General features: G+C 39.1%; 3 protein-coding genes across 4 annotated transcripts; all 3 read left to right on the top strand.

Moving 5' to 3' along the window:
* The first annotated feature begins 405 nt into the window (after positions 1–405).
* Positions 406–4,421, top strand: vgll1 (vestigial like family member 1). 2 transcript variants are annotated; one of them, XM_065958724.1, is made up of 4 exons: positions 406–648; positions 1,506–1,709; positions 1,819–2,163; positions 3,734–4,421. In XM_065958724.1, exons 2-4 carry the CDS (start codon positions 1,520–1,522, stop codon positions 3,769–3,771), a joined length of 573 nt encoding a protein of 190 aa, XP_065814796.1. In that variant the 5' UTR covers positions 406–648; positions 1,506–1,519; the 3' UTR covers positions 3,772–4,421. The 2 variants fall into 2 exon arrangements, with proteins under 2 accessions (XP_065814796.1, XP_020491377.1); XM_020635721.3 differs by having other exon boundaries at positions 411–648; positions 1,816–2,163.
* A 4,678-nt stretch (positions 4,422–9,099) lies between these two features.
* Positions 9,100–17,876, top strand: tmtops3a (teleost multiple tissue opsin 3a). Its single transcript, XM_065958437.1, has 4 exons — positions 9,100–10,170; positions 11,283–11,611; positions 16,096–16,329; positions 16,837–17,876. The coding sequence occupies exons 1-4, from the start codon at positions 9,783–9,785 to the stop codon at positions 17,050–17,052; spliced, it is 1,167 nt and encodes a 388-aa protein (XP_065814509.1). The 5' UTR covers positions 9,100–9,782; the 3' UTR covers positions 17,053–17,876.
* Positions 17,877–19,300: 1,424 nt separating this feature from the next.
* Positions 19,301–21,334, top strand: cd40lg (CD40 ligand). The gene is made up of 4 exons (XM_020635851.3): positions 19,301–19,643; positions 20,333–20,366; positions 20,473–20,580; positions 20,717–21,334. Exons 1-4 carry the CDS (start codon positions 19,443–19,445, stop codon positions 21,088–21,090), a joined length of 717 nt encoding a protein of 238 aa, XP_020491507.1. The 5' UTR covers positions 19,301–19,442; the 3' UTR covers positions 21,091–21,334.
* The last annotated feature ends 1,233 nt before the right edge of the window (positions 21,335–22,567 follow it).

The raw sequence follows: 22,567 nt of genomic DNA, 5'->3' as shown, positions 1-22,567 counted from the left end.
AAGAGCCACAGGTTGGATTTGAACCTGGAACGTCCGCTTAGAAGACGACAGCCTCCTTATATGGGGCGTGCACTAACCACTAGGCTACTGGTACCGCATGAATCCCCCCTTAAGATATGGTGATCCATTCAAAATGAACAAAGAATCTCTTTTATTTGCACTATTTACCCTGTTAAAGAGGTTTAACTTCATGTTGTCTCCATTATGTTAAAACTTTAATAATAACATACAGAATCATCTCAGCCAGTAAATGACATCAGAAGTGCAATCAACTTGTGTTGAAGTTTAGGACAGCGGTGGTAGGAATGTTTTTCAGATGTCTTTCAGGTTTTCGTGAAACTGGATAGATGACATTCTAGTCATAGCTGTCTGCATTCACACACCCTCCCAGTCTAACGCACCAAGAACCTTCTGAGGCTCAGTATGCAAAATGCTGTTTTTTCTGTAGAGGAAGAGAAGAAACAAGGACACCTCCTGTAGCGTCCTTAAATCTGGTTATTGAGTCTGATCTTTAAACTCGAGCTAAGAGGTACTTTTTTTTTTACGACAACACTGGCTGCGGCCAATGTGGATGAACACTTCAGCTTTATTCGAGCAGTCAATGAAAGGACACACTCACTGTTCATCTTTGGTCAATCATCAGGTCAGGTAAGAGAAGAAAGTTATTTACAATATCCAACAAAGTGGTTTAAATGATCAATTCAGCTAAGTATGTAAGTTTATTTTGGTTCGCACTATGGGATGGATGTGCTCTAATTATTTGCACTTCAGTCAGAATGGTTCAAAGGTTTTCCCAAAATAGGACACATTCAGTATGCCTTTCATCCCTTTTTTAAACTTTTTTTTTGTATGCCGTGAAAAATAACACAAAAAGCTATTCTTATTTTCTTTATTTTGTCCTTTTGGAACATCCAACCACAATTACCTTTTTTTTTTTGGTAAAAGAGTTCCAGTTACGAAGATTTCCCAGTATTGATCTTGGTTGCTGGATTTATTATTTTTTCCATCATGTTTTCTGAGTTTGTATGATTAAAGACACAATTTCTGAGTCATAAAATGTATTGAATTTACGTTTACTTTATCCACTTGCTGTTTGCGTTCCTGTTTGTGTGCTGTTATCAGTTTCAAAGAGATGCCAGTGATTTATGACATGAGTCCTCCAGGGCAAGTCCAGATTAAACTGCTTCAGATGTGCAGATAAAGAGAGACGCTACACCTCTGGAGAAGAGTTTGATTTCACTTGTAATCATTTGCGATTCATCCTTTTTTTGATTAATATATTGCCAAAAACTTTTTGGGCAATTTTGACAAAACTGAAAAGGAAAAACTTTTATTTAACAGACAGACATCCCGAGCAGAACTATATTCACTGGTTAACATTGATCTTTATATTGTACATTTTATAACTGTTGCATTAAACCTGTGGAATAATGCATGGTCAATTACAAAAATACTGGTATGGTTTGGGCAGCTTCTTATGATCCTGTATTTGTCTCTGTTTTCAGTGACAGCCGGCCCAATGGAGGACAGAACAGACACTCAAATGGCTGTGAAGGTGGAGAAGCATTCTCAGTATGTCATCCTGACTTACTTCCAGGGAGACATCAACAGCATGGTAGATGCTCACTTCACTCGTGCACTCAGCAAAGTCTACAAGTCCAAGGCACAGGCAGCAAAAACAAAGAAAATACGTAAAACTATTAAACTGGGTAAGCAAAAAAAAAAAGTCATCACTGTATTATCCTAACTGATTATAAACAGCGCAATCAATCCAAATTATCCTGAATACATGTCCTCTTTTCTTATACCTGGCAGAAGATAGCATCCCCTGTCAGGGGAGTGCTGACCCTTACTCAGAGTCACAGGTCCCTCCTGTAGCAGGACATCTCCTGACCTTCAGTCCTGCAGACAACGTTCCTGACTCATGGCACTCGTTCACTGGCAGGGCAGGAGAGGGTCCAGGGTTGCCATACTCCATGTCACAAGATGGTTTGAGTGTAACCGGACAGCAATACGCCACATCCTTGCTCAACCTACTGCATAATGACCGGGGTGAAATGGGACCCAGCACGGCCTCCAACTCAAAGCCAGAGGGGCTCCCAAGCTGGACGGTGCCACAAGGATTCAGAGAGTCTGTAGACCCTGCTTTGGGCTATGAAACTGGTAAGCCTTTAAAATAACATATTTGAAAAAAGGAATTGTAACCATTTAAAAAATGGCTTTGATAGAAAACAGATAACATTTATCCATTCCTCTATCTTAATATGGTACATCAGACATATAAGCAACCTCATAGTTAATTATCAATATATCAATACAATAAAAATGGGACATTTAGGTGTTTGTAAAGCTGCAATCTGACTTAATTCTCTGTTATTTAATGTCTGAGCAATTCATTTTTTTGTTTCAATTCTTGAAGAAGCTGAAACTGATGATTAAGAGCAAAAACTCATTGTCATCTGGTTTAATACAATTGGATTTTGAAACCAGTGGAGTCTCCCCCTACTGGCTATTAGAGAAAAAAGCAGGCACGCAGTAGGCACACAAAATGCACGCACGAGGCACTTGGCTTGACTATTGGCTTCACTTATGAAACCAGAGCAAAATTACTTCCTTGGTCTTTTGTGGCCCTGAAGGAGTTTTTCAAAGTTGACAAAACTGCTTTTTGTGATTGTATGATTTTATCACTGCACTTTAGTGTTGGAATCTTTAAAGGTACAGTATGGAGTATTGGTAGTGAAATTTGAAAGTTGGAGAAGTGAAACAATTCTATGCTATATTTTGTGAAATGAATACACACAAAAAAAACGGGTCCCTGAGCACTGTTTAAAGCATAAAAGCTACAAGGAGAGGTAAGGTTTAACTGTTGCAAGCCCACCACCATAACTTCTTGGGTAGCATTTTATCTACAAACTGTGTTACAGGGACCACACAGTTTGTTTCTCCAACTTCAAAATTTCTCTTCCAAAACTCCATGGTGCACTTTTAAGTTGACAAGAAAAAGCCGGCATAACACAGTGGAGATTTGCATTTATAACTAGACATGAAATGTCTTTAAAAAAGAAAGAACTGAGTTGCATTGTGGGTGGGGAAAATAAAATGGAAAATCCTGCGTATGTGTTGTTGTTTTTATCATCTATATCTTGCAACTGCCCCAACTGAAAGAAACTTAATACACTTTTTAACCATGAATGGAAAAAGCTTTTAAACTTTAATGAACATAACGCCTCTATTACTAGAATTTAGGTGTTTCCCTTTAGGAAAAGTGGACACATCAGGTGCTTTTCACTTCGTTTTCAGAGAAGAGCATTAGTAGTTACAATAGCTATCTTTTAGTTGAAAATGATGCATTCCTACAGCAGAAACAGTGATGCACCACAAAGCATGTAGGGCTCCTAAAAAGTGTTCATTTCTGAATAAATTCACACTTTGTTCAGAGTTAATGAGGAATGATTAATTAAGAATGAGGTCAGTATGCTGGTTCACAGAAATGAAGAGAGTAGTCATCAGAAAACTGGCAACCTATAATTATGTTATTCTATTAATAGCACTTGTTAGGTATGTGGTAGTTCTGTACTTCCTTACAGGTGTTATCTCAGGAATCTGTTTCTTACTCTAAGAAATGCTAATGTGTTAAAAAATAATTCACTCAGTCGGCTTGTTTACAAAGCTGACCTTGTGAATCCATGAGAGCTGCTTATCATTATTGCTGTCTTTGTCGCCTCTCTGTCAGGACGCCATCTGGAAAAGAAAGACCTGTACTGGTATTGAAGCATGAGCGGCTGGAGCAGAAGAAACAGAGAACAATCTCAGCTACACCTGTGGCTCGAGAAAGCCACCCGGCTTTCTGTTCACCTAGTAGCAATCAAATATATCCTAGTCAAACAAGACTCTTGAGCATTATCAGAGTACACAGTGACGAAACAGCCGTGCTTCCATTCTCTCTCCCGCTCTTTCCATTTCTCAGTCAGATGACCTCAGTACCTCAGTATGTAATAACTGGAACAGCCTTTTTCTGAAAGGGAACAGTCTCTGACAAACCTGTTCTTCAACTCTGTCAGTACTCCTGTAGAGCTAAGAGCTCAGTATATGTCGTTGCTTCCTTTGCAGGTTATTTGAATGAAGGTCATTTTCTTTTGTGCTTTTAATCAGGCACTTCTCTTTGTGGGCCTACACAAGTAAATAGACCAGTATTAAGTTAAAGTGTTTGAATATTGATGTTAATAACTGCGTACAGCTCATAAAGATGTGTTTTAGTAGTGGTAGAATATTTTATCTATCAAAACAAACAAACAAAAAAATGAAGGATAATGATGTTATTTTATGACTTTCTTTGAACGTGAGGGAATCTTCAAATATTGTTGTGTGCTGTCCTTAATGCAATGATGTAGAAATAAACATATATGGCAGAAAAAGGAAAATTGAACATTTATCCACACTCCACAGAGACGTTGGAAATGAACCAAGTTGGAAAATGAATTCACTGAGAAAGTGCTCACCTCACTGTAATGTAGATGGAATGGAAAATGTCTGTCACAAAATTTAGCTGATATTCTGGGACAGGTTTGTAATCAAATCAACATTTTAATTTCACCTCTTAAATATGGGGTTAGTTCTGTATCTTTTGAGCAAACTGGACACCGGCCTCAAGGAGATCTTTTTGAGGGACTACTATATTTTTTTAAATTATAGTGTATATGCAATTGTTAATGACATTTTCAATGGATTTTCTGGGACAGACTGGAACCCAACCAAGCTGTAACATTCAACCTTTTTACACGAGGTGAGTTCTAAATCCAATGGGCTAACTTGATGGCCTTGAGGGGTTGCTATAAGTTTAGAAATTATTCTCGTTTTTTAATTTTTGAAATGCAAATGGTGGAACAAGCTTAATGTAGATTGAGTTCCAACCCAGCCGTCAGTAATAATTACCAGATCACCAAACCGTGTTGCCTTGATTATTTACATGTTATGGTATATATTTTTTTTATTACATTCAAAAGTGTGGTGCAGACTCCAGTGTGAAGGAGCCAGATCATCCCAAGCACCACTGTACCAGCAAGCCCCCATCAGAGCTGAAGTAAAAAACAAAACACAACAGGGTTCAGTCATATATAAGCCAATTAATGAGCTGGGCTACTTGTGCCTGCAATCTGAATGCTGCCTTACATCTATTTGTATGTAAAATAAGATGATTCATTTACAACACGTTTAATCAACAGTCTTGCATGTTTAGCGTTGGCTCACCAACTGGTCCTGTCGTTGTCAGAGAGACATGATGACAGTATTCACATTTCACTGCCGACAACATTCATGGGAACAGATGGAGGAGTTGCCATCTCCACTTGAAGAGGGAGCATTATTGATGTTAATTTGCTAATATTAGTTTCTTACCATCTGGAACCGCATGAACAGTGGTTACCAAACTGGGCACTGGTCCAGTGGATTAATGGACTCCCAAGTCATGTTCAGGCTTATGTGAAATAAGATGCCTTTTAAGTGACGGTCCAAGGCATTTAAAAAAAACTGAGTTTCAAAAAGGGATCATGCAGGAGCAGAGAGTACCTCTGTGCTGTAATTAGACATGAAAACGCAAAAGACATCTTTGCTTTCAAGGCATAGGTCTGCAAAGGAAACTCTGGGACCCATGAAAAGCCCAATGTGGGCTCCACCACTACAGCCCAAGAAAACCTCGCACAATATAACCACACCTCCATCATACTTATTTAAGCAGCTTAAAAGAACAATAATTCTGTGTTACACCCTGAACATTTGTAATCAATAACCAGAAGGGAGAAAGCCTGATATTTTCTCAGTAGGCTACATCAGCCTTGACTTAACTTGTTAGTAAAGGTTTACATGCTAAGATGCTAATTGAGATGCTAAATACAGTGAATGTTATACATGTCAGTAATTTAGCATTTTCATTGTAGTAGTTAGTGCAAACGGTCACTGTCTTGAACATCTTAACACAGTGGCTAGTATGAGTGGAGATTTGTTGTACTTGTTTTTTTAAAAATCAAAGACTTAACGTCCACCCCTTAGTCACCATTAATTAACAAACAAAACAACATAACAGACAAAGAAGGACCCATATCGAGATTTTCGATGTTTGGTTCAACATTTTTCTTTTGCTCTTTCCCTGCCCTCTTTCATTTATGATACTACCTTGTTTTGCTTTTTCCTGCTTTGCGATCAAATGCTGTTTTTCAATTCTAAAATGATACAATGTGCGGTTGCTCGAAAAAAAAAAAGTCTTGACCGTAGGCTGAATTTCTCAAAAAAATGATTCACTTGATATTTTCTTGCCTTTTAATGCCTCTTCCATTCGAACCATATTATATAATATGACGGTGGAACAATAGGTGACAAAAATATGGTAATGCAAGCTAACCCTGAGTTTCAATTATGTCAGCATTCATATGGAAATTTATCATTTGACAGCACTGGAAACTTACTGAACATGGTATTTAACATGATGTGTTCATTGAGAGACTATAATTAACTGTCCTTCAAAGCGGGCTTGTTGCTTCTCTGAATCCATCGCACCATTATCATTCCAAGGCATTTCAGAGCCGGTTCATGCTATATATGCCAGAAGAAGTAATCCAGCGTCCAATTTGTATTTGTATGAATTTTCTTAATTCCAACAGTTCGTAAAATATGATTGTATTCCTCCACACAAGATTTTGCCATTGGTTTGCTAACTATGAACACCTTGTTGAAAATATTTCATGTGGATAGTACAACCATTGTAAAGGAGCTTAAAATAACAATTAACTTTTCGGATATATGCATGAGATGTCAGAGGATTTCGACTTCAAAATAGTGTTAAACAAAACCCAGAATAGAGATGCATAAACATATCTTCATAATTCTGAATATTCTTTTTATCCTTTGTTGTTTCAAGAACACAGCACGTGTTATTGCAACATTGACTTATAAAACATAAAGTTTTAGATAAAAGGAGCCAATAGTAAATGCGCAGAAACAGTAAAAATGAAAATAAAAATAAAAATGCACGGGGTACATCAGAGAAAGCGCCATTAAGACTTCTTACTCAGGAATAAAATATTAAAGCATGCTACCTTTTTCAGCACACGTTTTATTACATTTTTTCATATAAGTCTCTCAACAAGTAAGTGATGTAAAAAGAATGATAGAAACAGAAGCAACAGACACTGCAGCAGCTATGGATTGGAAAGTCTTTCTGTTATTTTTTCTCAGAAAAAGTAGGAAAAACAATAACAGTGTGGTAAAGAAAATAATAAACTGTAGTCCTGCCAGGAGGCAGGCATGAATTCAACATCCACGCAGACTTGATACCATAATCCCCCTTTTCCCCTTGTGTCAAGCATAATCAGACTGATCTGAGGCCAAAATTGGAAAGGGAGGGGGTTGGTTCTGCAGTAACGATTACCTATCGAGCTTCCAACAAGCCAATTATACTGCTTGTAGAGCATGAAGAGGGGGCATTAGAAGTCCATGGATGCTGTCTGTGGGTTTGAGCTGACTCCATTGACCAGAGCAATGGAGATTTACAGAGCTCTCCCCTAGGGTTGCGGCATCAAATAGCAATTTTATGCCAGTCCTCAAGTCATATATCCACTGCAATCATTAGATTTTACATCTTTTTGATCACAAAAGTCATCGTCAGATAAGAAAAGTAAAGATTCCTATAACCTGTTATCAGTGGTTGTGTCTCTTGCATTTGGCCTACTTTGTTCCGTGAAAAAAAAAATCCTTTTCTTGGTATTAACGAACCAAACAGAATTTATTTTGGTCTTTTCGTGCCTTATTTTAATGCAGAGAGAGGAAGGTGGAAAGAGTCGGAAACCAGGGAGAGAGAGTGGGGAATGACATGCGGAAGGGGGCCACGGGTGGAAGTGAACCCGGGCCTACTGCTCGAGACGAGAGTCTCAATACATGGGATGCACTAAATACACTTAACAAACGAGCAGTATACCTTACTCCATCATGACCATAGCACTAAGATTGCTATAGCACCAACATTTAGCAAAGTTACAGTGACAGGGGAAAACTGCCTTTGAGAGGCTGATACCTTGAGCAAAACCAGACTCATGTTGAACAGCCATCTGCAAAAACTTTGTTTTAACTGGGCTTGGAAAACAGGATCGAGAGAGATACAGAAAGAAAGGGGTGGCAGTAGCTCAGTCTGTACCAAGCATGGTCAGATCACCTCTTGTGCACTGCTGAGGTGCCCCTGAGCAAGGCACCAAACCCCCGCCCCACCACCAGCTCAGGTGCGCCCACTGTGGGCAGTGACATCTCTCCCTTAGTGCATGTCCATAGAATCCTGTTTGTGTGCATGTGTGTATATATACTTCAGCCTATGTGTGTGTTGCATGACTACAGAGTGTAAAAACTGAAATTTCCCCTTGTGGGGATCAATAAAGTAAATCTTCTTCTAAAGAGAAGGATAGAGACAAACAGCGCAACAATAGCATCGATGCATAGAATGAGCAGGCCTGCATTCTGGGAGTGTAATGTTCTAGATGGGTAATACAGCACTATTATCTTTTTAAGATAAGATGGTGCTTGGCCATTACGAGCTTTGTAAGTGAGAAGAAAGATTTCAAATTATATTATAGATTCTGTAGGGAGCCAGAGCAGAGAAGCCAATACAGTAGTTCTAGTTAGAACACGAGCTGCTGCATTTTAAGCTCCAGGAGGGTCCTTGGTGGGGTAACCCTTGATTTTGAATTACTGGGGCTGTTGTTATGATCCATGTGCTCCTCATATATTTATCGGTTATGGCCTTGATCAGAGTTGTATACCTTGGCACCAAATCTGTGTTGTTGTTTTTTAATGGATCTCAAAGTGCAGCCTTGGAGAGGAAAGAGTTTAGTTTGGGGAAGTAAAATTGTATGCAGATGATGAGTTTCTGTTGGCTTCATTAAACTGTGACCTCCAGTAGGCACAGGGGTGGTTTTCAGTCGAGTGTGACAGATGGGATGAGAGTAAGCACCTCCTTGCCTTAGAGCATGGCTCTCTGCTGGAAGTGAGTTCTGCCTCAAGAGATGAAGTTCATGTGTGGCGGTGAAATGGCTGATGGGATTAACAGATTGGTTGATGCAGTGTCAGGAGCTATGCAGTTGTTGTACCAAGGCATTGTGGAGAGGAGTGAGCAGATCTGCCTTTAGATTTACTAGTTGATCCATGTTCCAACATTCACCTATGAACATGAGCTTTGCTGACGGAGATGAGATCACAGATACAAAGGGGGGAAACTTAAAGGAGCCTGGTGGTTAAGGCATGTGATTGGAATCTCTTTATCATGCCTGCTTGGTTGGTGGTTTACTTTCCCATCTGACATATTAAGTTAAGTACTCCATTTCTTTGTTTGCTTTCCCCATCTGCAATAAAAAAAAAAAATCCTAAAATCCAAAGGAGGTAAATATTACTTTTCTAAAAGACCTCAATTAAACGCATTGAAAGCCAAGTCAAGTCAACCAGCAAGCAAACAATCGATTTGGAAGAATTGTTGTGTTTACCAACACAATTGTGAGCAACTGACTTATAATAAAAGGGAAGATTCTAAGAAATAGAATATATGTAAGAGCTGCAGAAAAAAAAAAAGGGGTGGAGATAATACCTTACATTATGGGGTACACGTAGTGCACTGGGAACACTGACTGCTCTCCCCACACTCTAATAATTGTGTTATATTGGCCCTCACAGCAGTGTGTGTCCAGCTCCTCTTGCGCCCTCTGCTCTCTCCTCTCTCTCTCTCTCTCTCTCTTTCTCTCTCTCTCTCTGCTATGGTCCTCCACACGCGCGGGTCCAACATCAGCACCACAGACAGCTCTCTCTCCGGCTCCAGCATCACCATCGACTCCACCCTGCGGGACAACGCCGCACCCCAAGCCTTCCCCGGCGGGCTGAGCCGGAGCGGTCACACGGTGGTGGCAGTATGTCTCGGCTTCATTTTAGTGGCGGGAATTCTCGGCAACTTCCTCGCTCTTCTTGTCTTCGCGAAGTTTCGTTCCCTCTGGACGCCCATCAATCTCATCCTGTTGAACATCAGTTTGAGCGACATCCTTGTGTGCGTTTTCGGGACACCGTTTAGTTTCGCTGCGAGCCTGCAGGGTAGATGGCTCATTGGAGAGTGCGGCTGCAAGTGGTATGGCTTTGCAAATTCGCTCTTTGGTGAGTTGTGTAGCCCATGTAGGCTTTTTTTTTTTCAAAAACATTTGTGCCAAGATTAGGAATTTGTTTGATAAATTCAAAAGGATACTAGGTTACTTAACACTGAGAAGGTTTTTGTTTTGCAGGCTTTGGACCAATGCATTACTGTTGGCGGGGAGTCACTCTTTTCTGATTCTTGTGAAATCAGAAAATAATGTGAAAAGTGAAATAAAGAAAAATGAAAAATCCGGGATTCATCCCTTTTTACAACTCATCTTCTTAAATGTCTGTCCTAAATTTCATAGTGGTCCTCCTCCAACATATTGAGACATTTCATCTGGAAACCACAAAATGTGTATCCTTATAGACCTACTGGTGCTAAAAGTGTCATTTAGGTCCACTGTGTGAACTGTAGGCTAATCACTTTGCAAAATGTCATGACAATCCATCTAGCTGGGATCAATAGCGTTAGAAAGCCATCCCTTGTATGTCTTAATGAAGACAAACGTTCAACTTGATTTCTTCATTTCTTTGGAGGTATCTGGGCTTGAAGTTTAAATTCTTTATAGAAGAGGAAAGCCCTACACGGGGATTAGAGTGAATGGCAAGTCATTTCTATACCTACTATTCAGTGAGGTTCAATCACGATTTAGTGCCATATTGGATTTGAAGAAAGGAGGAACATACTCTTACTCAAACATGCTCATATACAGGATCATGCTGTTTTTTTCTGACATATATAAAGGAATACTTTTTTGAATTAAAGTAAGAAAGTAAAAAGAATAATCAGATTGGGCTGCTGTCATTATAAATAGTTTTACAAATATTACATAATATATCATACAAAAGGTTAAAAAAACAACATATATACATTTAAAAAAATCTAAATATATATTTTTATTTCACTCAATCGGTTTAAATTGTATTTAAATATAAGAATTGTTTGAGAAACTCAAAGCCGCTTTCTTTCCAGCTATCATTTCACTGAATAGTTTCCAGACTTTGAATAGATTTGATTTAGTCTCAGTAGAGCAGGTGGGCTGACAAACCCGTGTTGAAAGAATCATTGTTTTACTTGCGTTCTGAACTTGTGATGATATACTTTTCTGTCTTCTTCTCTCTTGCTCTCCAAGGGATTGTGTCCCTGGTGTCCCTGTCTATCCTCTCCTATGAACGTTACACCACCGTGCTGCGTTCCTCAAAGGTGGACATCTCAGACTTCAGGAAAGCCTGGATCTGTATCGGGGGCTCCTGGCTCTACTCTCTCCTCTGGACCCTGCCACCCCTACTGGGCTGGAGCACCTACGGGCCTGAGGGACCTGGGACCACATGCTCCGTCCAGTGGCACCTCCGCTCCCCCACCAGCATCTCTTACGTGCTGTGTCTCTTCATCTTCTGTCTGCTGCTGCCCCTCCTGCTCATGATCTACTCTTATGGACGAATCCTGGTGGCAATCAGGAGGGTGAGTTTTTGCTAATCTGCAGCAATACCAGATACTTTTTTGTCATTAAAAAAAAAAAAATGCAACTATTTTATATATATGAATACGGAAAGAAATACAAAAATAAAGATTTTATGATTAAAGTTAACTTCCTAATTTGCTGCTTATACTGAATATATATGTGTTTATTGAAGAGTATTCTAAACAAGTTTTTTTCCAGGGTGATTCCTTGGGGACACAAATTCAGGTGACACAACTAACACAAGATAAAAACGCATATTACATAAACTAAAACACACCATGCTATTTGTGTCTGAGATCAGAATTCATATTTAAGAACGTTTAGTCACTTTTAATTGAAAATGTAGCCTCAAGTGCTGAAAAATAAAGCCGATGCAGAAGTGTAAAAACCTGCAGGTCCTCAAGTGTCTACTAGAATCCATGTTAGAGGCCATATTAAAATGCACATCTTTACAGCAGAAATAATCATGCTTACATCCTTTTTAGTCTCTATAGCTCATTCCCTTATTGGCAAAAAACATGTATGATGGGGAAGTTTTTATACAAATCATCATTTTTAACTACATTAGAAGAAGAAGATATTATTAATCCCATGAGGAGAAATTACTTTTACAGTCTGTTATTGAGAAATGCTACACACACATAGGCTGAAACACACACACACATAGGCTGAAACAGGATCCTATGGACATAGGACAACAGGCAACAATGGAGAGAGAGTGAGGGGCTGCACATGAAAGAGCACCTGAGCAGTTGGGGGTTTTGTGCCTTGGCAGTACTGGATTTTTTAATCCCTAGTTACCAGACCAATGTCCAGACTGTGTCGGCACTGGGACTTGAACCCAGAACACCCTTTGTTTCTTAACCCAAGTCCCTACAGACTGAGCTACTGCTTTCATTAAGACTATGAGTCAATCATAATTAGGCAACGAGAAGAAGAAGAAGAAGAAGAAGAAGGGACTGATTTGACTGACAGTCAGGTACCCATTTGCAAACTGACAGGCAAGACAAATCTGATGGATGTGTTTCAGCAATTAAGGTATTCATTTGGTCTGCCTCAACTCCATCTCTTTGCCTGCAGACTTAAAGTAACATAAACCTAAATCTAAATACCTGTGACTTATTTTTGTGAACAATTAAGAAACATGTTTTCAATCATGTGTTCATGCTCTTACTACAACAACCTGAAAGACGCAGAGATGCTTCATATTCTGTGTACCATTAGAGTCCATATTTCCCCCTTTTTAAGTAACCAGTTATCTGTGTTTGTCTGTATCATAATTATCAGAATGTAGTAATTGAATATAAGATGTCTCAGAGGTTAAGTGATGGCTGTCAGACTCCAACTATCTCTTGGTCATGTGTCTACAAGGTCATTTCAAGTAGCATCAAGAAAAAAAAAATCCTTCAAGCTGCAGCTCTGTGTTTAAAATCTTAACAACAATTTCTCCGGAAGTGGGTAGGAATAGAGCTCAACATTGATGGCCCACTTTTTCAACGGCTCTGATTCTGGAAGTAAATTTCCCCAATAAAATACTACAATTCAATTTCAGAAAATCTTTATATCAAGATATTGAAGCTGGAAACCAAGCCAACCAGCTCCTGGAATACTTGTGACTATAAAACATTTGATTCAGGGCAAGAAAATGATTGGAAAAGGCAGATGTACAAGACTGTGTACATTCATTTTTCTGGAGTCAAGTAAATGGACATGAGATTGCAGTCAGAAGACTAGAAAAGCACTTACACACTGATGGCAGAGGTTTCTATGTAAAGTCTCCATCAGCTGTAGCTAATCCCATTCGTACACATTCATACGCCACTGACGAGAAAAACTTGGTGTTTAGTATCTTGCCAAAGGACACATCGAACATGTAGTTACAGGAACTGGGGATGATCGAACCCCCGATCTTTCCAACTGGAAGACGACCAACTGAGCCACAGACACCCCATAACAAAGATAGTAATACAATTTGTGTTAGCTATCTAACCTGATGGCGGAACTATCCGTTCGCATCCGGTGCTGGGGGGGCAGGAAACATTTCCATGGTAACAGTGGTATCCACCAATTACAAACACAGCTGTTACACTCACATTTTTCTTAAAACAGGGGTGAAATCATATGAACTTGTGTCTGCTAGTGGAGCATATACCTTTGCTTGACACTCTTGTGGTAAGTCTACCTTGGATGGCTTTGACGTTATCTCTAATAATCAAATCCACTATGGAGAAAATGAATGGGATTTTCACTTTCGGAGCTACACTGTTAAGCCCTATTTGGCTGACGTCTTCAGGGGAGTGTGTGAGGCTCTTGCTGCCCCCTTTAGGGCAACAACTCCTTCTTAGTTTCCAGTGACTCATCCTTGCCTTGGTGGCGCTTACGTAAACCTGCCGGGCAATAAAATAATTGACAATTAAGGACTTTGGATTGGTGTTGGGTCCATTTAATGCACTCTTTACTACTCTGATCCATGAATCAACTAGAAGATATTATTAGACATGGAAGCAACCTGTTACTATTGGATACCTGATATTGTAGAAGCACCTCTATTTTTTTTTTTTACACCATCCACCCCAGGGAGTCAAAGATAAGAAGGGCTTTCAGATTTGATTACCGTACCGGTGATTAAGGGCTCAGCGGTGTTCACCCATCGCCTTCCAGCCAAGAGCCCCGCCTTATGCTTTTCTTAGAAACCCAGCAATCAGTGTGTGAGCCTTTTGCCAGCCTCCCATAGGTGGCTTAAACCAACACGTCAGAGGGAAAGATGACATTTATAACAACAGCATCAGTCTGGCTCAAGCTTGGATTTGTTTTCTACCAACTTTGCCTTCACACCTTCTCTCTATTGATTGTCGAAACACTCAATTTTTATCAGAGCATTAGAGTCCAATTAGTAAAGAAAGGATGGTTCAATAGTGAAGAAAATAAGTCCTACGTTTGGTTTTGCTCCTGAAGCTGTGTTTCCTGTCTGTAATGTTCAAACTAAAAGTCTGCCACGCAGAAATCCCAGCTGGTGTAAGGGTGTCAGGATAGTTTTTACATTTAAGGCGATCGAGGAGAAAGGCTACAGAGGTCATGACTTGAAACAAGGTGAAGTGTAATCGAGTGTCTAAGCAATGTGAACTTATTCGATAAATTCATTTTGAAAAATGGATTTTCACTGCTGTGGAGGGCCACAGCAGACAGAGGCAAAGTGGTAATCACATGAGACAGGGACCACAGGGGTATTTCATCAACGCGGAAGAGTTGTCAATGATTTTGATGAGATGCTTCTGTATCCACTTGGCTTATGACAAAATGTCTACAAGCAGATTTTAGTCCAGCAGAGCTTTATATCCGAGTACACCAGGAGGAGCCACTGAGACTAATCGTGAAAAACCATGTGTTGTGAAATGTTATATCTAAAAGTCTGCACAGTATTGCAGCATTTTGTTGCAACCTTGATAGAAACCAAATAATACTTTGTAAGATTAACAGTTTTGATAAGTAAATGTGTGCTGGCAGTTATTTCTTGTTAAAAGCCAACAGTCTAAACTATATAACAATGATGCTGTTGTTAAAGCCAGTGTTACTCAGTGGTTTAGACAAACTAGGGTTATTAATACATTGTGGGGGAGTGGAATCCTTGCCGCAGCAACCAGGGTTTGATTCTAATCTAGACCCACTGAGATGTGCCATGTATACAATTGTGTTGAATGTGTGCCTATAAATGTGCCTATTTAATATGTTGACATATGTGGGTTCAACTTTTGTTTAGAAGAATTAAAAAGATTCTTAGTAAAGATCTGTTGTATAAAGCACATTCATTCCTCTCAGAGTCCCCCGGCCAAGTTTGACTAATGAGGGTAGAGGGAGGAGTGTATCAGCATGCGTTGCCGTGTGTCAAAGTGTCTAGTTTGTCTTTGACCACTGGATGGCACCATTAAGAGAAATGTTTCACCTCTCTTACACGTAAGAGGTGTAAGTTATCAGTCAAGCCACGGTTGCAACAAACACAGACAGAAGAAAACACAGAAATGCCTGTTCACAAGTACAATCATTGAAAACTTTGTCAAGTCAAGTCAAATTCATTATTAGACCACTTTTAAAACAGTTAAATATTTCCAAATATGAAAAAAAAAATCTATAAAAAGACAAAACTACGTAAATATATCAGACAAATATTGAGATATAATCAGTTAGTATGCAAACAATAAGTTTATAATTGGAAAGCTAAAGATAAGAGATGGGCTTAAGTTGTACTTTGAATGACTGAGTTGAGGGCACAGCTCTGATCTTGAGGGGGGTTGTTTTTTCCACACATGTAGGCCCACAACCGAAAACCACAGCCAAGGCCAAATCCTTTAGCTCTAACTAGCTCAGACCCTCAGAGAGTCTGCGCCTCGGCTTCGATGACAGTAGTTTAGTCAGGGTATAGGTCAAAATAAATTTCATGACAGATTTATAACCTCTGTAACTTTTCTCTCCTCCTTTATGCCTTCAGGTGGGTAAGATCAATCTTCTGTCGGCTCAGCGCAGAGAGCAGCATATTTTGGTGATGGTGTTGTCCATGGTGTCCTGCTTCATGCTGTGCTGGATGCCCTACGGTGTCATGGCACTGATGGCCACTTTCGGTAGATCTGGACTGGTGACTCCCATGGCGAGCATGGTGCCCTCTGTGCTGGCAAAGTTCAGCACTGTGGTCAACCCCGTCATCTACGTGTTCTTCAACAACCAGGTGATCTACTACATCTGTCTACATCTCATGTATTCACAGATTGAAGCATGTTGTGTATGTCCTGTTGGCTAAAGTCCATATAACATCAGCTGGATACTAAAAATAAAGAATTGGAAGAGAATAGCGGGCCAGTTTTCCTTCTACAGAGGAGACCCCGATGGCTCTCTGTGACATTGAGGGTGCAGCTCAGTCTAATTTAATTTTTTGTCTATCTCAGTGTCATTTAAGTACCTCTTCCTTGTTTTATATGCAACATACTTGGTGGTTGATTGCTACTATTTGTATCCATGAAAGCTCTCCTTCCTGCACAGCTGTATTTATACAAGCTTCTGATTGGGCTTCTGCGTTTCTTTGTGTAGTAATAGGAGCTATTTGATTGTTTTCAGATGCTGTTGAAGTTGTTCTCGAGGCCATTAATCTCAGTTTTACTATGATGCTTTGGCGTTTTATCCCCTGAAATGCATGCAAACTGAAAAAAATCAACAGTCTTGTTCTGCTTCTACACAGTTCCACAGGTGCTTTGTGGCCTTAGTGAAGTGCAGCGGGGAACCAGAGTCCGTTCAAACAGAGGAGCTCCAAACTGCGAGGACAACGTTCACAAGCGTCCTCCCCATTCACAGACAAACTTCCCTCAGCTCCTCACAACCTCAGATCCCCAGAAACACCTCCCTATGCAGCCGGCACAATGGCCGCCAGACGCTGGTTGTCCACTACACTCCATAACAGTTCTTCATCTTTTACAGCTGACCAAATATGGAATTTACAACAAGTGTTTAATCAGAACTCTCCTCATTCAGTGTTCATTTCTCCTAACTCACAACACTCATTATTGATTGATGATAAAGTGAAAATATATGTCCATTTGTGTACTCTGTACCATTTGAATGTAACTTAGAAACATATAGTCCTGCCATGTGGCCACGTGTCAACCTTCAATATGTATATGTGCCGATGTAAAAAAAGCTCTCGGCTCTCTGAGAGACTCTGAGAATCTACATCCAGATGCACATCACAACTTTCAAGTCAATGAATCTATCGTGGTTTACATAAAAATAAAATACAACTGCACGTATCAGTTGGAATTAAAAACCAAATCATAAATGTGTTTACATATATTTCATGACCTTCAAATCATAAATGTCATATCGTGCTATATGATAATTATGGTGGAGAAAAAGTAGTCATTTATCATAAAAGATAGTGATGCAACAACAACAATACTATCTTTATATTATATATCATACAATGATCACACATTGTGATAGTGGAAAAAATTAAATAAAAAAAATACAGAATTACCGTATTGGTCCAAATATAAGACGACCCTGATTATAAGACGACCCCCGTTTTTCAACACTCATATTTAGAAAAAAAAGATTTGCAGACCAGATCTTGTTTTTATTAAGAACACAGCTCGAACTTCATTTTATTTGAAAATAACAATATTAAAAACACATTGAATTAAACACCTGTTGTATTAATAATTATAATAATAATTAACATACTGTATTTATCGGTATAGGTATACGGCACTTTTCAAAACAAAGTGTTTCACAAGGGCGAACTATGTACAGTATGATTCAACATTAAAATCGATTAACAATCAAACAATATTATCAACATGTTTTTAACATTTTTAAATAACAGAGGAAATACAGGCAACGTTTTTAACTAAACTACCGCTAAACTAAAACTCTCCAAACTTCTCCTCCGATGTCTCCTATTCCTCACACACACGTCCTCCCCCCCGCTGTGCTCTCTCTCACTGTCATCGCTCCCCTGCTCCTCCCAGAGCGCGTCATGCGTGTTGACATTTAAAGGGACAGGCGAACAATTAGAGCTGCGCTCTGAATACTAGACCCCGAATATAAGACGACCCGACTTTTTCGGACCTATTTCGATGGGGGAAAAGGCCGTGTTATATTCGGACCAATACGGTAATTTATCGGGATTATGGGATTATTTTATTTGAAATGGAATATATATTCCTGGTATTAATATACTATATTTATAAACTCTATAATTTCTCTGTCTGTGTAAATAAAAATAAACTATTGAGAATATGTTTAACCACAAAGGGAAGCTTGAAGTCATTGAAGGGTTTTTCTTTGTGCCATTTAAACTAACAGCTATCTTCATAGCATGTGCATTCCTATAATAATTTTCATCCAAAGTTACAAAGTACATTGTAAATGGCTTTTACAATGACCAAATGATATACTTTAATTGGCCAATGCTGAGCTCTCTCTCTCTCTCTCTACATTATTTGACAAGAACATAGTTGGCCAGTTCCTGCAGCCCCATGTGTCCTTTTGTGAAAATATTGTTCATACTTTTTCCCCCTTCAAATTTGGCTAAGTGGATAGGATGGAAAAAATTAGATCTCATTTCAGCAGAATGTGGCATGACATCAAGCACTCTGTGGTAGACTGAATACCTCTGCATGTATCAATATAGAAACTTAACATACCAGCATGTATTAAACTTAGAATGTTACACTAGACTGCAAATGAGTCATAATTGCAGGCCAGTGTTTTTGAGGCTGTCTTGGATGGCAGATTGCTCTCCTGCAATCATATAAAGTAACCATTTAATATCCTTTCATTTATGGAAAGTTGTGGTCTATATGTGTTAATTCCTGCTTCTGTTATGACTCCTTAAATGACTTCTATTTGAAGCGTTGCTACAGCTGCTGTGGTCATTTGTGTTAACTAGCTCCCACTGTATCAAAATGTGTATAAATAATAATAATGTCTCGAATATTGACTACTTCAGCCTACTAAAAACACTATTATAGTGCATCATGTCATACTACATTGCCACCAAAACTCACTTGATGTGTTTTTTGTTGTTGTCCATAAATAGAACCACATTGACATATAAATACAGATTTCAAGCTGCATGACAGAAGAAAAAAAATGCAAAGAGGACTTGTAGAAAACACACAGACACATGCACGCAAAGGTCACATCTCTCACAGATCATCAAGTCGAAAAGCTTCCAGGAAGTAGAGTAAAGAAAAACTCAGCTGCTTGAGAGAGCGGTAGTCAGAAGGTGCATGGGATGTCACAGGTCTTGGGCCTCTCAAGGTTTCACCACTTCTCTTCACCACCATGATCAACACCTACCAGACCAGCCTGGCTCCACCGCCCATACCTCCACGCCACAATGGGTCCCACTCGGTCTTCATCCCAGCTCCAGCTCCATCCAAGGGCCACAGCAAGGTTCTCCTCCAGTTTGTGCTCGGTGTGGTGCTGCTGCAGTTATTTCTGTCCATCGTAGGATTCATCTTCTTGTCCTCCAATGTCAAAAAGGTAAATTTAAAAAAAAAAAGAGTTCACTTCATAAGAGATTTCTAATATTGCAGTGAACATGACAAAATAATAAGCTGCATATATAAACTCTACAGTTACATTGTACATTTTGAAATCCTAGATTTAAATTAGCCATGAATTTGCTGATGATGAATGTGATGCCTTTAAGAAAGAAAAAATTGGCTTTAACCATTTATTCCTGTTTCACTGCCATATTAACTTATTTCAAAACATGAAGCAAATGCATAATCTCCTGCATTTACGCAAAATAGATTAGTTCAATCTGATGGTTTACCTTTTTTTCTTTTCTTTTTTTTTATCTCCGTGCAATAAGAGTTCAGTTGAGTTCAGTTCAGTTTATTGCCATTTGTAGCATGAAAACCACATTGGAAAACATTTGCAAGAGGAGACAGTGAGTTTAAAAAACAGGCAATATAAATATAAATAAAAAGGAAGAAGAAATAAAAACTGAAGGCCACATGAGAGACATGAGTTAGGCCAATGTAGCACAGGAAATGCTCTTTATACACACAGGTGAGATGTGATGTTTTGCAGCATAGGGTGTTGTTGAGATGATCATGATGTGAACACAGTTAGGATGATATTTCATTATAGACATTATTAATTCAAACAAAGGAGAATTACCGTACTCATTCCTGATGATTTGCTTTTTTTTTTTCCCCTCACAGGAACATTTTTCCTCAGCTGAAGTAAATCCAAAAAGTAAATCTTTTTCATTTTATTTCTTAAAAGTATTTTACATGAGAACTTTTATACAAACATTGAATCACAACACTGTCTCTGACCACATATTCCTTCTCGTCTCTAGTGTCCTTGCTTTTATCAGAACAGAAGAAAGGTCCTTCATCAGAAAGGACCGACAAAGCTTTAGCAAGCATGGTAGTTAGTCAGAAAGCACGCACACAGACATCTACAGGTAAGAAACAATTAACTTATTTTCATTTTTAAAAAAAATAAAAAAAATGTGATGATGAGTACACAACCATCTATGTAACTATCTCTAGTATTTCTATTTATTTAGACTTATAACAATCTTAATATTGTCTCTTCAGCGGGTTATCTCCAGTGGGACGAAAAACACTCAGATTTGAGGAACATCAGCCTTTTCTCCCCAACCCAGTTGGCAATCCAGAAGTCTGGGAAGTACTATGTCTACTCCAAGGTGACCTTCTCCAAGGGTGACCCAGGGCGCCCGCTGACCAGCTGGATCATGCTGAGGAAGAGCATGACGGACAAAGATGAGGTTGCTATGAAGGCGTACTGCAATCTGGACAGCCACAGGGGGTCGGTCCCCAACCTGTGCACGGCCACGCAGGGGGGGGTAGTTACACTGGAGAGTGGTAACCAACTCAGTGTCTGGGTACAAGACTGTTCACTGGTGGACTACGAAGAGGGAGCCACAGCCTTTGGGATGTATGAGCTGTAAGACTCCTTTATGAGCACATGGACCTCAAATGGATGGAAGCTATATTCTTTAATACGCTGGATGGATAATCAAACTAAAAATGTCCTCGCTTTTTCTTGGGATGCAGAGCCAAAGACCACATTACTTAACAATAATTTATTTAATCTGATATCATTGTGTAACATGTTTTTTTATTTCAATCATATTTGTTGTATCTTTTGTATTTATTCGTTTTAAATGAAACTGGTAATTAACCTAAAACATCTGTTCGCCCCTCTTGTCTGGTTTCTTCTTCACATCAGGAGGTAATTGGAAGTTAAGGACATCGGCACATTAGTCTTAAACGCAGCTAAATTGGTTTTAAGTTTCCAGAGAACGAACATATAAACACAACATTTTCTCAATTGAAGTAAAAGGATGATGCTTTTCTCTAGCTGTTCACCAAAATAGTTGGCGTTGAAAGTTGCTGAAATTCTTCATGAGGGAACATTTTTAAGGTGAATTATGAAAAACTTTAAAAAAGTCAAACAATTCAGATTGATCACATTGATTAATAGATACATTCATACTATGATATACATGAAATCAGAAATTATTCTGCATAGTTTGAAGAGGTTTCAAACCATCCCATTGGCTGTATAACTAGGTCTTGTGCATTCAAGCTCAGCCCTCTGGTGTTTTTATTTCTAGTACACAGGAAACCACACAAGAATTGCACACTCTCAAGATGCTGGGTAAAAAAGAAACAGGACCACAAAAGGATGTTTGTAGTTTACCACTCCAAAAATGCATCTCCACTCAGAAGTTGATGCTGTTTCGAGTGAAACAAGACAGAATGCTTCTTGGTCAACATTAAATGATCAACTTCAAGCATGTCTTGAAATGTTTACATTTCTGAAAGGAAGCTGCAGAATTACAACTTTGATGATGCATTTTCCTCCTTTCAGCAGCCTTTAGTTCCCATTAATTTACATATCATTTGTGATCAATCTGTTGAAGGTTATCCCAACTGTGTGATCCATGTCCTTTATTGTCTAGTAGGGGATCATCTAAAATGCTGAAGGATTTTATATTTGCTCCAAAACACGCACTTCAAAAAAACAACAACGGCTTCTTACAGGCAGACTAAAAATGTAAACACCTCAAACTTAGAAACATGTTATGTCAAGTTTTAAGGTTTTGTAGTAAAAGGGTTAAAAGACGAGATGCTGTTCTCCTGTTTAAATAGAACTTAAGCTACTTTTTGTTTGAGTTACTGTAACCTGTTTGTTACTGTAACCTATATGAGAAACTGTCTGGTGAGTAATACGAGGTGTAAAAAGTTTTTTTATCAAGAATGCAAAATGCAACCCAGAGCAGGCTTGAAGTTAACACCTCATACAGCATGGAAAGTGTGAATCTCAATGGAGGTGTACTTAGATGCAGAGGCAGAACACGCTCACAGGATGTTAAGTCAATCCTTCCGTCCTATGAAGGCTGACATGCCACCAAAACGTAG

This window comes from Labrus bergylta, chromosome 9, assembly GCF_963930695.1.
Source record: "Labrus bergylta chromosome 9, fLabBer1.1, whole genome shotgun sequence".
In the NCBI taxonomy this organism is placed as follows: Eukaryota; Metazoa; Chordata; class Actinopteri; order Labriformes; family Labridae; genus Labrus; species Labrus bergylta.
The sequence above is the reverse complement of the archived record's forward strand: the minus strand, read 5'-3'. Positions and strand labels throughout refer to the sequence as shown.

Bases quoted from the DNA above. Each gene is read 5' to 3' on its own strand.
- tmtops3a (XM_065958437.1), top strand. From the start codon at position 9,783: ATGGTCCTCCACACGCGCGGGTCCAACATCAGCACCACAGACAGCTCT. The intron at 10,171-11,282 runs GTGAGTTGTGTA...TTGCTCTCCAAG, and splicing joins CTTTGCAAATTCGCTCTTTG to GGATTGTGTCCCTGGTGTCC. The intron at 16,330-16,836 runs GTGATCTACTAC...GCTTCTACACAG, and splicing joins ACGTGTTCTTCAACAACCAG to TTCCACAGGTGCTTTGTGGC.
- cd40lg (XM_020635851.3), top strand. From the start codon at position 19,443: ATGATCAACACCTACCAGACCAGCCTGGCTCCACCGCCCATACCTCCA. The intron at 20,367-20,472 runs GTAAATCTTTTT...TCTCGTCTCTAG, and splicing joins AGCTGAAGTAAATCCAAAAA to TGTCCTTGCTTTTATCAGAA. The intron at 20,581-20,716 runs GTAAGAAACAAT...TTGTCTCTTCAG, and splicing joins ACGCACACAGACATCTACAG to CGGGTTATCTCCAGTGGGAC.
- vgll1 (XM_020635721.3), top strand. From the start codon at position 1,520: ATGGAGGACAGAACAGACACTCAAATGGCTGTGAAGGTGGAGAAGCAT. The intron at 1,710-1,815 runs GTAAGCAAAAAA...TATACCTGGCAG, and splicing joins ACGTAAAACTATTAAACTGG to AAGATAGCATCCCCTGTCAG. The intron at 2,164-3,733 runs GTAAGCCTTTAA...CCTCTCTGTCAG, and splicing joins TGCTTTGGGCTATGAAACTG to GACGCCATCTGGAAAAGAAA.